The sequence below is a fragment of the Aotus nancymaae genome, unplaced genomic scaffold (assembly GCF_030222135.1).
Source record: "Aotus nancymaae isolate 86718 unplaced genomic scaffold, 86718_ANA_hifiasm-v0.15.2.pri h1tg000002l, whole genome shotgun sequence".
Lineage (NCBI taxonomy): Eukaryota > Metazoa > Chordata > Mammalia > Primates > Aotidae > Aotus > Aotus nancymaae.
The window spans coordinates 612,011-628,119 of record NW_026988413.1 but is presented as its reverse complement, the minus strand read 5'-3'; the positions used below and the strand labels follow the sequence as shown (position 1 = coordinate 628,119).

Here is a 16,109-nt window from a genome sequence, read left to right as displayed (position 1 = left end):
AAAAGCAGTCAGCAAACATGTTCTGTTAAATAACAAAATAGTAAATATTTTCAGCTTTGTGGACAGAGTTGCAATGGTCTCTATCATAATTACTCAATTCCGCACAAAGTAGTCACAAAAAGCGTGGCAAATGGGCATGGCTATGTTCCAATAACTTTATTGATAAAAAACAGATGGTGAGCCAGGGGTGACCCATAGGCCACTTTTTATAATTTTATAGTTTTTAGCTATATAGCTCACCAGAATAAACAAATCCTAGTTGTTATTTTGTCTAGTTAAAAGATGTTAACTAGAATTTAGTTAACATCTAAATAGAATGTAGTTAACATCTTTTTATTAGTCATGATTTTATATTACAAAATTTATTATTTATGTAAATATTAAAAATGCAAATAATTCAACGATCTTCCTATCAAATTTTGTCTTTTCACATTGAGAAAGCTCAACATGATTTTTATTACTTTCTTAAGAGGTTAAAAAGAAAAGAACACCCTGAATATTCCATGAGGGAAAACACCACTTTTTGTCTTGGCTTAAATTATCATCCTGATTATAGCACTCTTTAACCAAATAGGCTAAAAACTTCTGCATTAATAATAATCTTCAATTCATCTGCAGCTACTGGTAGGGAAATAAAAGTCATTAATAATGAATAAATTGTCCATTTAAACTGATACTAGAACATTGAATATCCTGTGCTTAAAAATGAACTCAAGGGGGAGGCTAAAAATATAACATGCAAAGATACATCAACTCTTCCACAAAAGCACCTAAGAGTAGCCTTGCATTCTGCTCACCAAGGATTACAACTACTTCTAACCTCTTAGGAGGGAAAATAACCTTAAGAAACTTATCAACTCATTTAAATCTCCTGAACGTGGCATAAAAACATGTTCAAATGTCAGGACTATATTTCTGTTTTAATCAAGAGTGATCACATCCTTGCTATATGTTTCATAACAGTCACATGAGTCTAAAATACTGACTAGCTATCAAACTCTGAGGCATAGCTGCTAGGAAAGTGTGCCACTCACTGAAGTTTGAAAATTCTTAGAAAATACTTTGAGAAATGTAAGAATGTGCTACTAGTAGAAACAGTATCTTGTGTAGTCAAAGAGAGGTACAGCAGTTTCCGGATTAAAGCACTTCACCTTCCGTAGCTGGTGACTTATCTCAACCACAGGCCCAGCGATCAGAGTAGAAAGTACACCCCGGTGCACAGGGGTGTCCGTGTGCCAAGACTGAACAGCGGTAATGAACTCGTGAAGAGGCCTCTGAACAGAATAAAGCAGCTACAAGAAAACACATATGTCATTTTTAATAACTAAAAACCATGGTTTTGAAAAAAACAAAAAGACACTTTAAAATAAGTATTCTCACTACCCTCCCCTAGGACTCAAGGAGTCACTGACCTTGTTTGCCTGTTGCCACTGCCCACTACTGTCCACTCCTCGGCTGACTCAAACCTCCTACACACCATGGCCAGAAGATGGCAGATGGGACCAAAACCCACTGGGAACTGCCCTGATGTTCTGAACTACCTTTCTTTCCCCAAAGACAAGAAAAACCCTCAGGAATGAGGAGGGAGAGAGGCGAAATATCAATGACATTAAAATAAGGCATCAGTTATGAGGCAATGTATTCTGACTAAAGCTACAGAAGTTTGATGGGAAAACTAAAGGTTTTGGCACAAATTACATTACACAAAAGATCACAGACACTTGAAATGACTTCATCAAAAACAGGAACATTTCAAATTAATCTGAATTGAAATAGACTAGCAAAAGTATGGCCAACAATCTTCAATGACCTCTATCAGCAAAGGACACTGAATCTTCAATATTTCATAAATAGTCTCCCATTTAAACATTTTTAAAAGTCTTCATTACAAAAAATAGTTCATTGATATTTTTAAGCTACTACTTAGAAAAAGTAATAGCTGTCTCTGGTAACAGTATCATGTGGTGCTACAACTGACATAAGATTATTTTTAGGGTAAAGCAAATCTGGCACAGGTTTTTTTAAATGAAGTGGTTATACAATAATCTCACTTCACATCAGCTTTCAACCAGCAAAGGGAAATCATGGGCCCCTTTCAAGGTCTGTGACTCTCATTTCCAACCTGGAGAAGTCTAACATGGGATGGGGAGTTAACTCATGACAGAAATTAGCATTTCACATGGCAAGGTTTCTGTGAAATAATAATTATGTACTCAGAACCTAGAGCAATCGGTCCTCTGCTTCCTGTTCTGCCATCTGGTCAACCTGAACTTGTGTGATCCTGTTCTAAGACGGCTGGGTAGAATCTAACAGCCTGAGCTCCTGCCCTTCCAGCCTCCAGTCCATGCACAGCGGTCACCATCTCTCTCTCAGTGTGTCTGCCATGGGGACTCCCACACTGGGCTCCATCTCTCTCAGTGCACCTCACCACCAGGGACTACCCACCTAACACTGTACATCACCCAAGTGTGAACAGCACAGCCAGGGCTCGTGCATCTGCATGGGTGTACCCAGCCCTGAAAAGCCCATCTAGCAAACCCGTCCTGGGGAGACCTGAGTACCCGCAGGCCTTCTTCCGGTTGCTTCTTGAAGCTCCGTGCGATACATTCCAACATTTTCTGAAATACTTTCTGGACTGTGTCCAACAGCACTGCTACTTCTTCATCTGAATCTGTTTTCTGAATCAAGGAATTTCCAGTTATCTCTTTCAGAATGTCAAGAAGTAATGAAACGTAAAAAAATCCTTTCACTGGAAAGAAAATTGGAATACATCAGTTTTCTAATCACACAAGTTTGTTGAAATCATTACACATTCCTCACTTAACACATGTATATGATGGCAACATAAAAGGAATTATTATTCTTTGGTATTTGGTGAGCCAATACCAAAAGCCAGGTTGATCAGGTTAACCAAAATTCTAATCAAAGTAAATAAATAAATAAATGTGATATTTGTTCAATTTAAGTATAAAACTGTTACCTTCAGTAACAGTAGCAGTGTATTAGACTCAGTCACTAAACTAAGAACTGTGTTCACTGCACACGTATACATACAGAAGCTCAGCAGTGAGGCTCCTTCGACACTTGAATTAGAGAACGGTGCTGCCAGTTCTCTTCCATTTTTAGAGAACAGATACACCTATATAATGAAACGGCTACACTGGAAATCTAGAATTTTAGTTATAATTAGCTCCTCCAAAAAGTAAATTTTATAAATAATAAAGGTAGATTTGGTCCTTATGGGAAAATAATTCCTAAATGATAAGTGAAGTTTAAAAAATAAATAATTTTGACTGTTTCAATCATTAAGCTTAAGTATAAAATGCTGATTTCACAATAGAAGTGAATTATAAAGACTAAACAGGCTGGGTACGGTGGCTCACGCCTGTAATCCCAGCACTTTGAAAGGCCAAGGCGGGCGGATCACTTGAGGTCAGGAGTTAAGAAAGCTAAAGCAAAAAATATTGGTCTATTTAATATTTAGACTTAAATTTTAGATATGTTAAACAAATGACGTACAATTTTGCTTATAATTAAAGATTAACTAAGACACTGCCCGGTATCCTGGCTCTAGTGTTGTCGCAGCAGCTCCTTCAGTTGCAACATCATGAAGAGAGACACACTGGGGGTGACCACACACACAGACCCCTCTGGAGTCTGCCATGAAGATATTTAAGGCTATGTGAAAGAGACTACAGATGGATCCACTAGAAACTGGACTACCAACTTAATCTAATTTTTAAAACTTAATGTTGAATTTACTAAATGTTATCATTTTCAATCTCTTCTAGCAAATAACTAGACTTAAAGAAATGTCAACATCAGGCCAGGCGCGGTGGCTCATGGCTGTAATCCCAGCACTTTGGGAGGCCGAGGTGGGCAGATCACGAGGTCAGGAGTTCAAGATCAGCCTGGCCAATATGGTGAAACCATGTTTCTACTAAAAATACAAAATTTAGCCGGGTGTGGTGGTGGGTGCCTGTAATCCCAGCTACTCGGGAGGCTGAAGAAGGAGAATTGCTTGAACCCGGGAGGCGGAGGTTGCAGTGAACCAAGATCGTGCCACTGCACTCCAGCTTGGATGACAGAGCAAGACCTCATCTCAAAAAAGAAAAAAAAAAGGGGCCAGGCGCAGTGGCTCACGCCTGTAATCCCAGCACTTTGGGAGGCCGAGGCGGGTGGATCATGAGGTCAAGAGATCGAGATCATCCTGGTCCACATGGTGAAACCCCGTCTCTACTAAAAATACAAAAAATTAGCTGGGCATGGTGGCGCATGCCTGTAATCCCAGTTACTCAGGAGGCTGAGGCAGGAGAATTGCCTGAACCCAGGAGGCGGAGGTTGCGGTGAGCCGAGATCACGCCATTGCACTCCAGCCTGGGTAACAAGAGCAAAACTCCATCTCAAAAAAAAAAGAAAGAAAAAGAAAAAGAAAAGAAAAGAAAGAAAGAAAGAAAAAGAAAAGAAATGTCAACATCAAATGTTGAAGCTTTTACAGATCTCAGTGAAAATCAAATGCAGGACTGGGATATTGGGATACTGATTTAAAAACCAACCAGAAACAAGTTTACACAGCAGTCAGCTACATCACAGAAGCAGTGGGGTGGGAGGCTGGCTATTAGGGGTTAGGGAATATGGGCTAGGAGCTAGGGGCCCAGCTCAGCAGTACTCTTCTTTACCAGACTGTGATCAGAAGGAGATATGGAATGGCCCCAGTGTACTCCCCCTGGGTTGGTCCCACACCCTTTCCCATCATCATCTGATGGGACTCAAAGGCTGTCCTCTCATTCACTGTTGCCATGGGTTACCCTATGCTAACCCTTTCCTTGGGTCTTGGTGGGGTATCACCTGACAATTCCTGACTCACATCCCCACCCACAGGAGCATGTGGCCAGAGCAGAGCCAAAAGGTGATGGTTTCCCACACAGATGCCAGGAAATAGCCACTGGCCCAACCCACAGGGAAAGTCAGCCTGGCAATGCAGCTGACCACAAGGAGAGGCAGAATCCCAGAACCCTGTCACAAACTCTGGTTATAATCATGTCTGACACAGAAACACCTTTGAATTTCCTGGCTGCATCACCTAACAAACCCTTGTTTTGGTATATACTAGGTTGCATTATAATCAGCCACTTAAAAGTGAAAGTTCTGAGTTACACAGTAAAGGAGGGAGGGAGCGAAGGACTGGCTCTGAGTATTTATGGCTCTAAAACACCCCTACTGTACCTGTTTGCAGGATCCCGAGACTCCGCTGCAAAAGTTGCATCTGAAACTGATGGTCACCAAGGCCTACCATAACAACATCTTTACACACAGTCAGGTAGGTCTGTAAGAAACAGACACAACTTAGCAACAAAGGCTATTTATTCTATTTTTCTTTTTTTTTTTTTTTTTTTAAATAGTCTCACTCTGTCACCCAGGCTGGAGTGCAGTGGCACCATCTTGGCTCACTGCAACCTCCACCTCCCGGGTTCAAGCGATTCTCCTGCCTGAGCCTCCCAAGTAGCTGAGATTATAGGCGTGAGCCACCACACCCAGCTAATTTCTGTATTTTTAGTAGAGGTGGGGTTTCACCGTGTTAGCCAGGATGATCTCGATCTCCTGACCTTGTGACCCATCCACCTCGAGCCTCCCAAAGTGCTGGGATGACAGGCATGAGCCACCATGCCCAGCCCCAAAGGTCATTTAAAAAAAGGAATAAATCCAGCCTCACAAAGCTTCTCCTAGCCACGTGCTAGTTATCTTATAGAGCAGATTTCACAAAGATGTTTTATAAAGGAATTTTCATAAAGATACACTAATTCTTGTTGTTTTCATAGGAAATCTAGAGACATATTTTATGTAATTCCACAAACATAACCAAACACCTGTTATATGTAATGTGTACATTACGCTAAAACTATGCAGTTTATGCTTTGCGAAAAGATAAACTCTAGAGAGTTAGATACATGTCACTGTATGTTTTTAAGAAGAGTAACGTTAATGTCTAAAATTACCACTCCAAAGTAGAAAATGAAATCCTGAAACAAAATAAACTTGGTAAAGAGAAAGGTTTCTGTGTCTTAAAACCTCTAACCTGAATAATTTGCTGATAAATGACTCTATGACGCTTCAGATAGTCTTCTTCTTGATCTTGAATAAAAGATAAAATTTTGCTTTCTAACCAAAAGCCAGTGTCTTCCAAAATGGACAAATACAGTTTTCCTTCTGAGCAGAACTGTCCAAAAACAAGAAGATAAATCAGTAACAAAAAGAGCATTGTGTATCGTCCTAACAAAGGGCCAGGAACAGGCGCACCTTGTGCTGAAGATGGATGCTCAGGCGACAGTGGAGACCAAAGGCTCGCAGAGCAGCCGCTTCACTGAAGCCCCGAGGCTTCCCACCTGGTAGCTGCAGAAGTGACTCCAGATCCGCCTATAATGGAAAAAGCCCAAGGGCCACATGTTGACTGACAAGGCACCACCATACCCTGTACAGCAAGAACAATGGGAAGGCAGGCTGGAACCACTCTCGGGAAGCCCAGCCTCTGCTGACTCTGCACCTGGACGTGAGCTGCTGGGTGGCGTGGGAAAACGTACAGCCAGGTGAGCAGGCTCACGTCATCATCCACAGCCCCTGCCCTGAACGCAGCACCACCTGTCCCCTCCATGCCTCATGACCAGGCCCCATCCTCCCCATCCGCCTGGCTCTGCTCTGCTGACGCTTTGCTTCTGGTACAGTCACACTTGAGGGCAGCGTAACAGGGTGTTCAGAGGTCTGGCGCCTGGAGGACAGAAAGAGATGACAGCCTCTGTGGGACAGCCGGGAGCACACTGGATTCCCAAGAAATGCTCTCCAAACATTACCAGAAAAAACTGCCAAGGACTGCAGGGAGTGAGTGTTCACGTGAAAGGGTGTGTGACACGTCTCCTGCAAAGGATGTGTTCTGAGAAACTCGGGCCATCCTCCCGAGTCCTAGCACCCTAGCAGGTGCAACAGAAATGCAAGAGTTCTGGACACTTGTCAACTGGGACTTGACTCTCAACCTTGTCCCGGCCAGGCTCCATGCCTTGTACCAACTCAATGAGGTGACATGATCACTCCCAAGTCTGTTCCAGCCAGAACACTTGTATAGCACTGTAAATATGACAGCTTCACATCTTGATTTACCACCCCCACTGTCATAGGAAACCACTCAACTGTCAGGGCACAGTTACCTTTGATGTTTCAAGGGCTTTCAAAAGATGGTTAAGTTTCTTCCGAGGAGCAGAGAGCAGGCACTCGCGATTCTTTGGATGAGTCAGCAGATACTCAATGTAGACCAATGCCAATTCAGGTTTGACTGGGCGTGTGTCATGGATCTGGACCCTACGTTTAGAAGCCGCGTTGCTCTGAAAGAAGAAAGAGCGAGAAACTGATAATGAAAAGACACGTCCCTAGAAAAGCATATAATTTCTAATACACAGTTATCCTCACCCACCCAATTTTAGAGAAATATGATGTGAACCTACCTTGGCCTGGGCATGCTCTGTGGGCAGCCAGTTGTCAACAAGCTCCAGAATGTGGCCCACTTGCCCCCAGGAGCAGAGGCAATCCAACAAAGTGCAGTAGCTCTTGTCCACAGCGCCCTCCTCCTGGCTCCTCAGAGTGGCAATCACACCACAGCTGAAAATGTCAGGTGGAAAATCAGATCAGGTATTTCAACAGAAACTCCCCCACTTTCTCAAAAGGTGAAGAAAATCAAGAAGCTAAAACTTGAGGGTGCATAAGCCCTTGTTGTTATATTAGCAATTCCATGCTCTCCAATGCAGGAATAAATACAGTTTCCCACAATGGCTGCAGAGCTGCATCCCACCACAAGACCTGGGACCAGCTCTGGACGCTGAAGGAGCAGGGCCTACAGCCACAAAGCCCTCATCTTTCTGTTTCTGTGCCATCTGTCAGATTCTAGAGCAAGAGTTCCTACCCTTGAAGAACGATTTTTGTTTAACATCAAAATATTTTTTCTTCCATAAATATGAATAAAAATAATTTTTACTGAGATAATCACCAACGCTGTAGAGCTCTAATAAAAAATATTATGTGAGATACAAAAGCCAAGCCACAAATGTAATTAAAATCTTTCTAGTACCCACATTTTAAAACACAAAGAGAAACAGGTGAAACTAATTTCAATAACATAATCTTATTTAATCCAATCTATCCAAAATATCATTTTAACATGTAATCAATATTTCACATTCTTCTTTTTGCACGAAGGCTGACTCCATGTGTATTTTGTACTCACAGCACAACTCAGCTCAGCCACAGCCCAGGTGCTCAGAGCCACATGTGACCAACGGTGGCCTTGTGCTCCAGAACCTGCCACACCAAGTGCTAAGAATAACCCCAGATTTAAGTGGAGTAACAGTTTCAGTTCCATGAAGTCTCTTCTTTTGCCATGTACCAACTTAGGGCCCATTAAAAATCACATCCTGGTATTTTCCCTACCACAGGGAGAGGGAAGGACAGAAGGAAGAAGCCACAGTAAGCTGAAAGCTAAATGCTATGGTCTGCTGACATGAATTAATAATTCAGCACAACAATGGACAGGATTCCTACTTTACTACTGTACTGAAAAACAGAGCAAATACCTGAATGGAGGGACAGCAGAAGCTGGCATAAAGGACATTAGCATGAATAAAGGGATCTTGCAGCGATCATCCTAAGAGCATAAAAAGAAAAACAAAACAGAGTTTGTAAACACTCTAAATTCTGAAAGTCTCTCTACATAAATTCCTAATAACTTACTATCAAAATTGCTCAAGAAGAATCATGGTAGTCCTTTCCATGTTCAAAGGAAAAACTTAAACCAGCCTCATGGTTGAGAGGCAGAGAAAATTACTTGATAAGTGTTACGGAAATTTTATATAACATTTCACTATTTCGCAAATATTTATTAAGCACCTGCTATATACCCAGTACCAATCTAGACCCTGGGAATATGCCAGTAAGCAGAATAAACAAAATCATATGCTGTCAAGAGTTAAATCTACTTTAAAAAACAACACTGATAAAAGGAAAAAAAAAAATTAACTCTATACACTTGGTATCCTGAACATAAATCTCAAGAGAAAGAAACTATTCAGAGAAAATGTTATAAAACAAAATCAGAATTCTGTAGCAAGACAATATAGTTCAATGGAAAATGCAGCAGGGCGTGGTGGCTCAGGCTTGCAATCCCAACCCTTTGGGAGGCTAAGGTAGGATGACTGTGTGAGTTAGAGGTTACAGTAAGCATTCACTCCAGCCTGGGCAACAGGACAAATTACATCTAACAACAACAAAAAAATACAGGGCCAGGCACAGTGGCTCACGCCTGTAATCCCAACACTCTGGGAGACTGAGGCAGGAGGATCACCTGAGGTTGGAAGTTCAAGACCAGCCTGGCCAACATTGGTGGCTCATGCCTGTAATCCAGCTACTTGTGAGGCTGAGGCAGGAGAATCACCTGAACCCAGGAGGCAGGGGTTGCAGGGAGCCAAGACTATGCCACTGCACTCCAGCCTGGGCGACAAGAGCAAGACTCCGTCTCAAAAAAAAAACAACAACAAAATGTAAGCTTTGAGGCTACTGAGCCAAACCTAGACCCAGTCAGATTCTACAGCCCAACAGCCGACAGCACAGAGGAGAACAGTTAAGCTCTCAGAGTCAGTTTCTTCCTCTGCAAAACAAATCATGGGGCTGTTGGAAGAACTAAGTGAACTGCACCACACAGAAGCCCTGTACAGTACCTACAGTGTCCTAACTGCTTAGTAAATTGCAGCTATATTATTATTATTATTATTAAAACAATTGGTAAATAGGGGTCCGTTCAGCCTTCATCAAGAACACTCAATAAGAGATATTCTTGGCTGGGAGAATGAGGACATGGTGGATCCTAAAAATAATAATTTCCCTGAAAATATACATGAAACAGAAACAGACCAAAATCAAAATTTAATTAGTAATTAATTTGCATTCACAGTGATCCCATCCTTACCCCCAGCTAACAATAGGGGAGAAAATATTTCCTTAATGCTACAAGTAGACTGATAATGATGGCCAATTCCATCTGTGTGGCTCAGCCACCATCTCTTTACTTAGAGAAGGAAGCGATTTTCCCTAGTGCTGGAGGCCTCTTACCAGACATACTCAGAATTAACTGAATCCAAGACACTCTGAGGGTTTCCAAGACCCCAAGGCCACAGCTGTGCTGCCTGCCAACCCACCTGGTGTCCTGTATGGGCTTCTGTTCATATTCTGAAATAATGCTGGTTTCTCAGCCCCAGGTCATTATTTCAGCTTTCTTCCTTTTTTTCTTAAAGAGGCAGGGTCTCAGTCTGTTGCCAGGGCTGGAGTGAGTACAGTGGTATGATCACAGTTTATTGCAGTCTCAAACTATGGGCTCAAGCAATCCTGCCTCAGCCTCCCACATAGCTGGGATCACAGGCACATGCCACCAGACCCAGTTAATTTTTTTAATTTTTGTAGAGATGAGGTCTTGCTATGTTGCCCAGGCTGTTCTCTAAATCCCAGCCTGAAGCAATACTCAGGATTACAGGCGTGGGCCACCATGCCCAGCTAATGAGCTTTTCCATTTACTGGTAAATTATGGTTTGGCTGTGTCCCCACCCAAATCTCATCTTTAATTGTAGCTCCCATAATTCCCACGTGTTACAGAAGGGACCCGGTGGTAGATAACTAAATCATGGGGGTGGTTTCTTCCACACTGCGCTTCTGGTAGTGAATAAGTCTCACAAGATCTGATAGTTTTATCAGAGCCCTTTTTGCTTGGCTCTCATTTTCTCTCTGCCTGCCACCATGTAAAACATGCCTTCTGCCTTCCACCATGATGGTGAGGCCTCCCCAGCCATGTGAAACTGTGAGTCCATTAAACCTCTTTCTCTTTAAAAATTACCCAGTCTGAGGTATGTCTTTTATCAGCAGCACGAAAACAGACTAATACAACTTGACAACTGAGATGATTTGCTTTCGTAGACAGGCCATGCTTTCACGTCAGAAAGCAGAATGAAGCTCGGGGTCTTGATAGTCATGCAAGCAGGGTTAGAAAAGCTAGGTGGTCCAAAGTCCTGTCTCAACTAAAATATAAAAAACTAGCCAGGCCTGGCAGCGTGGGCCTGTAGTACCTGCCAGTTGGGAGGCTGAGGTGGGAGAACTGCTTGAACCCAGAAGGTGGAGGTTGCAATGAGCTGAGATCGTGCCACTGCACTCCAGCCTGGGCGACGGAGCGAGACTCCATCTCAAAAAATAAATAAATAAATAAATAATCTTTTTTTAAAAAAAGAAACACACACAACTGTTTGCCCCAATAACACACACAACTCAAATACTTCAAGGACATATTTGCTTACTGGGTGCCTTCAGGTGCCTAAGTAAAACTGCCCACAAAACTTAGGTACTACTGTACCTCCATGTTCACAAAATTCTTTCTCAAACCCCTGCAAATCAAATTTGATTCTGAAATACTGTCGCCGACCATTGGAGGCAGAAGAATCAAGTGTTTACCCGAGACATTTCTCTGTGTGCTGAGGGTATGGAAGCAGAAAGAGACGTGAGGTCTCCACCCTCAAGAGGAGTGAGAGAAATTAACTAGTGCAAGGTAAGCACTAGTCCAACCCTCTCATTTTACAGGTGAGAAACCAGATCCAGGGAGGTAAACATGTTTGAGAACTTTTGCTAAATTCTAAACAAATATAACCTTAATATACCTTGCTTATAAGTATAGTTCAAGACTTACCTTAAATACTTTCAGATACTCTGGAAGCACAGAGGCAAACTTGTTAATGGTGTAAACTTTGGCCTCTTTATTATTTTCCATACTTCTGTGAATACTTTTCCAGAGAATCACGATGATTTCTAGTAAACCTGCCATGCATGCAACATCATCTACTGACAGTGTTTTGTCCAGAACCTAAAATAAAAATAATTTTATTGTGAAAGAATCTAATCATAACAACTATTAAAAGATAGCATCTAGGAACTACAGCTCTCAAGCAAAAATGTAAAGATTATCAGTCTCCTTTTCATGTCTTTTATTCTCTACTTTAGAATCTCCTAGGAAGGTAAATTTATTTTTAAATGCTAACCCAGGTTATAAATTCCAAACTAACCTTTAAAGAAACAGTTTACATGAAGAAAACCCTAAAAATAAAAACATATGAATTATTGTCTCCATATAGGAACATAACTCCCCATTTAAAAACATGTCTTTTCTTTCACTGTATCTTCTGCTTTATTGAAAGACATCACTTTTCACCACAAATCTCCATGCAGGGGAAAGGGAATGGTAAAGCCTACTTTCCTCCAAGGTGACTGCTACTGAAACTCAGCTGCCAAAACCCAGCCTATCAGGTCACAGCAAGGACGCAGTCTGGTTGGCCAACTCCACCCTACAGGCAGGCAGAACACAGCCTGAGAGGCTGGAATAATGACCGACTATGATCGACTACCACTAGATAATGGGCTTTAGTTTGTTTTAAAATAAACAGACCTACTTACATTTTCCCGAACATATGTCGGTAGCGTACCTGAATGTTCATTTGAAACCACAAACGCATTCTAACAAATTCCTCTTCTACTCAGAGCCAGCAGTCCCACACTGTCAACACTGCAAGCCACAAGTGCATAGTGGCTGCATGCCAATAAGCGGACATGCCCACTCACCAGCACAGACACATGGCCAGACCTGCCAACAATCCCTGCTGTGGAGGCCTGTCATACAACTAATGTATATTGAGGGAAAAGCCCTAAAGAGAAGAAACTCAAACTCTACCAAACACAAGAGCAGAACCAGCTCTGAAGCTCTGAACACTGGCAGTGAGGGTGCAGTGAGCCCAGGGAGGTGGCCCGTCCAATGGCTGTGAAGACGGAAGTGCCCCTCCCTCTCGCTGAACTCGTCTCTCTGTTCCACATCAATTTCCTGTATGTTTTTGGTAAGTTCCTTCTGAACAATATCAACCCAGCATAACTGACTGAGGGGCTGTACTAGTGTCCCATCAGGGTGTGGCGAGAGATGGAGGAGAAGGCACCATGGGGCATAAGCAGAGCCTGGGTGAGCCATCTGCTGCCCTTGCTAGGCAGGACACCATGGGGTCAGACCCAGAAGCACTTGGCTCAGGACCAGCCGTTAGGGGAGCATACCAGCACTGTGCCTCAGCACAGGGCAAACTGTGTTCTGTGATTTTCTTTTAAAGTCCAGTTTCTTAATATAGCTGGGCATTGCAAAATGACCCCAAAATCTTACTTTAGATGTCCACAAGCATAGGAGTTTAGAAGCTTAAGATAATGCTTATAAGTAACAAGTGTGTCTAAGTCTTAAACATTAATATAATTGGTTACTCCGGATTCTGAAGAAATTGTCCCTTTAATAAATTATACTTTGAAAAATATGGGAGTACCCAGAATTCAATCCAGCCACACTACACCCAGGGTTGAACTGAAACACACGGAGACATTTAGGGCAAAGAAAATCTGGGACAAGATGTGACTGTTAAGAATTTTTCTTCTGTATTAAGTCCTACCTGAGCTCCAAAATGAACTACAAAGGATACATAGCAATTCTTTCAAAAACATTATTTATGACCTTCCAAAATAACTTGTTTAATTAACAATACTAAAGGAACAAAGAAAAAACAGGAACATTCCTAACATAACAGCCTACGGGAGTGATGGCACTGATGCAGTGTTTGCCCGGCCTGGCCCTGCTCTACTCACGCTCACGTTCTCCTTCTCCCTTCCGTCCTCTTCCTCCTCTACCTCCTCCTCCTCCTCCTCCTCCGCAGGCTCTCTCACTGCCCTCTGGATACAGGCATTTAAGCAATGACGAATAACATGAATCAGCTTTGCTGAAATGTTTAACATAAACAAAAATTAATGGATGTGTTTCTTCTACAAAGGTAACTATCTGATAGTGAAATTATAATCCCAATTAGTTAAAAATACTATTTTTTTTTTTTTTTTTTTTTTTTTGAGATGGAGTTTCGCTCTTGTTACCCAGGCTGGAGTGCAATGGCGCGATCTCGGCTCACCGCAACCTCCGCCTCCTGGGTTCAAGCAATTCTCCTGCCTCAGCCTCCCGAGTAGCTGGGACTACAGGCACGCGCCACCATGCCCAGCTAATTTTTGTATTTTTTAGTAGAGACGGGGTTTCACCATGTTGACCAGGATGGTCTCGATCTCTTGACCTCATGATTCACCCGCCTCGGCCTCCCAAAGTGCTGGGATTACAGGCGTGAGCCACTGCACCCGGCCCTAAAAATACTATTTTAAGGGAAATCATTAAGAAATGTATTAAAGTATGAAGCTTATTAAAACGACAAATATTGAACTCTGTAAGTTGTATTATGCTTTCGGGGGAAAACACAACAAGAACTGAGAAACAGCAGGGCTCCCTACCTATGTTGGTGCAGGCGGTCTGTTCGTGGGCATACTGATAAAACCTCCTGGCAGCGGCGTGGTTCATCTGTACCAGTGTGACACAGCGCTCGCACCAGACCTCCTCTGGCTGATTTACAGGCAGGAAAGAATTAAAGATGAGGCTCACCAGGCGCCGAGACACGGGTCGAGAATCAGTTTCCAGACGAACCAGAATGTGCTCCATGGGGCATATTTTCCAAAACTGTGTAAAAAGCACATATGCCGAAGGAAATAATCAATTGTGCCTGTAACCTTAGAAACAGCTTAAGCAAAATTTCCAGAGCATAACAAAAAAAGGGACTAATATTTTTATATTCAAGAAAATTCACTTCAAATGACTATACCAGAATCTGTGAGTTTTCTGTAGAGAAATTAGAATTAACAAATCTATGTTTTTAAAAGTACTATTACATAAGGCACCCGAGTATAAGGCTGCTGAAAGGGTTAATTAAAATTACTTAGCACCATGACTGGCATACAGGAAACTCTCCAATGATGGCTATGATTGTCAATTAATATTTTTTAAAATTTCTTAAAATACCTTAACTTTTGGCCCAATGTGAAAAGTGAGTAAAAACACATGTAAAGTTTTTGACATGGACACTCCATCTCCTATCTGAGAGGCAGGGGCATCACTCCTGAACCCTCAGGCTGCCTGTCCCATGCACAGTGGCTCCTTCTCTGAGATAAGCCTGCCCAGATCATCACGGACCCCCACAGCCTAGTCTCATCTCCCTCAACCCATCTCACATGCAGCCTCCAGACAACCTGCAAAAATCAGAAGTGATCACAGTGTCCCTCTTCTCAAAAGCATTCGAAGCACCTACAGAAAGCAAGCACCAATCTTCTGCACAAGAAATTCAAGACAAGAGAAAAATACAGAACGAGACAAAGCAAAATTGAAAGGCATTACGTCAAGCCCCGGCCTCAGGCTCCTTACCTGCATGGTGGGCAAAACCCTCGACCTTGCATTTTTCTCATGGACCTTGCTCCAAGGACCAATCCCTAGTATTTCCAATTGGATCTTTCTCATCAGCATTTAAGTATTTTCACATCATCCCAATTCTTAGAACAAAAATCCACACACAAAACTCAACCTGAGGTTCCCATCTCGTGGCTCCCACCTTCCCTTCCCATTGTCAACCGACCTGCTCCTAAGTGTGCCTGCACGCCACCTCCACCTCCAGACCCCACCTCCTGCCCCATGGACACTGCAGTCCACCCTCACTGAAGCTGTTTGCCAAGGTCATGATCACATACTGCAAATTCAAATAGACATATGTACGCCCTCACTCAGACAAGATCTGCAGTATCCAACACTGTCATTACTGCCTCCTGAAGTGCCCCTGAGATAATTCCACTCAGGCACTTCTTGGTATTTCTGAAAAACTTACTATAGCAAAGACAATAACCCCAAATCCCACACTGGGCATTTTACTCACATTCTAGCATTGAAATTGAGCATTACCCCAGGACTACAAGCAGCCACAGAGCCAAGGTTTGCAGCTCTCAACCACAGCCACAGGGACAACAATCTTCTGCCAAACCTGACTGAAGCCTTGGAAATTAAGGGACTGGAGACCTGTTATCTAAGGGTGAGCGGTTGTGCTGTCAAGGTTTAAGAGAACAAGAAAGTGAAAAACACTAGGACTCATATTATGACCAGAGAACAA

At 42.6% G+C, this 16,109-nt stretch overlaps 1 protein-coding gene across 1 annotated transcript in view; it reads right to left on the bottom strand.

Annotated features, from left to right (window-relative positions):
• Positions 1 to 16,109, bottom strand: part of NCAPG2 (non-SMC condensin II complex subunit G2) — an 83,518-nt gene that overhangs the window by 24,908 nt on the left and 42,501 nt on the right. Inside the window, exons 14-24 of the mRNA XM_064366991.1 lie at positions 14,416 to 14,638; positions 13,735 to 13,865; positions 11,759 to 11,932; positions 8,613 to 8,683; positions 7,491 to 7,644; positions 7,197 to 7,370; positions 6,298 to 6,414; positions 6,077 to 6,217; positions 5,227 to 5,326; positions 2,562 to 2,749; positions 1,152 to 1,292 (exon numbers count right to left, since the gene is read on the bottom strand). Coding sequence (XP_064223061.1) covers positions 1,152 to 1,292; positions 2,562 to 2,749; positions 5,227 to 5,326; positions 6,077 to 6,217; positions 6,298 to 6,414; positions 7,197 to 7,370; positions 7,491 to 7,644; positions 8,613 to 8,683; positions 11,759 to 11,932; positions 13,735 to 13,865; positions 14,416 to 14,638 — 1,614 coding nt within the window. The remainder of the gene's footprint in view (positions 1 to 1,151; positions 1,293 to 2,561; positions 2,750 to 5,226; positions 5,327 to 6,076; positions 6,218 to 6,297; positions 6,415 to 7,196; positions 7,371 to 7,490; positions 7,645 to 8,612; positions 8,684 to 11,758; positions 11,933 to 13,734; positions 13,866 to 14,415; positions 14,639 to 16,109) is intronic.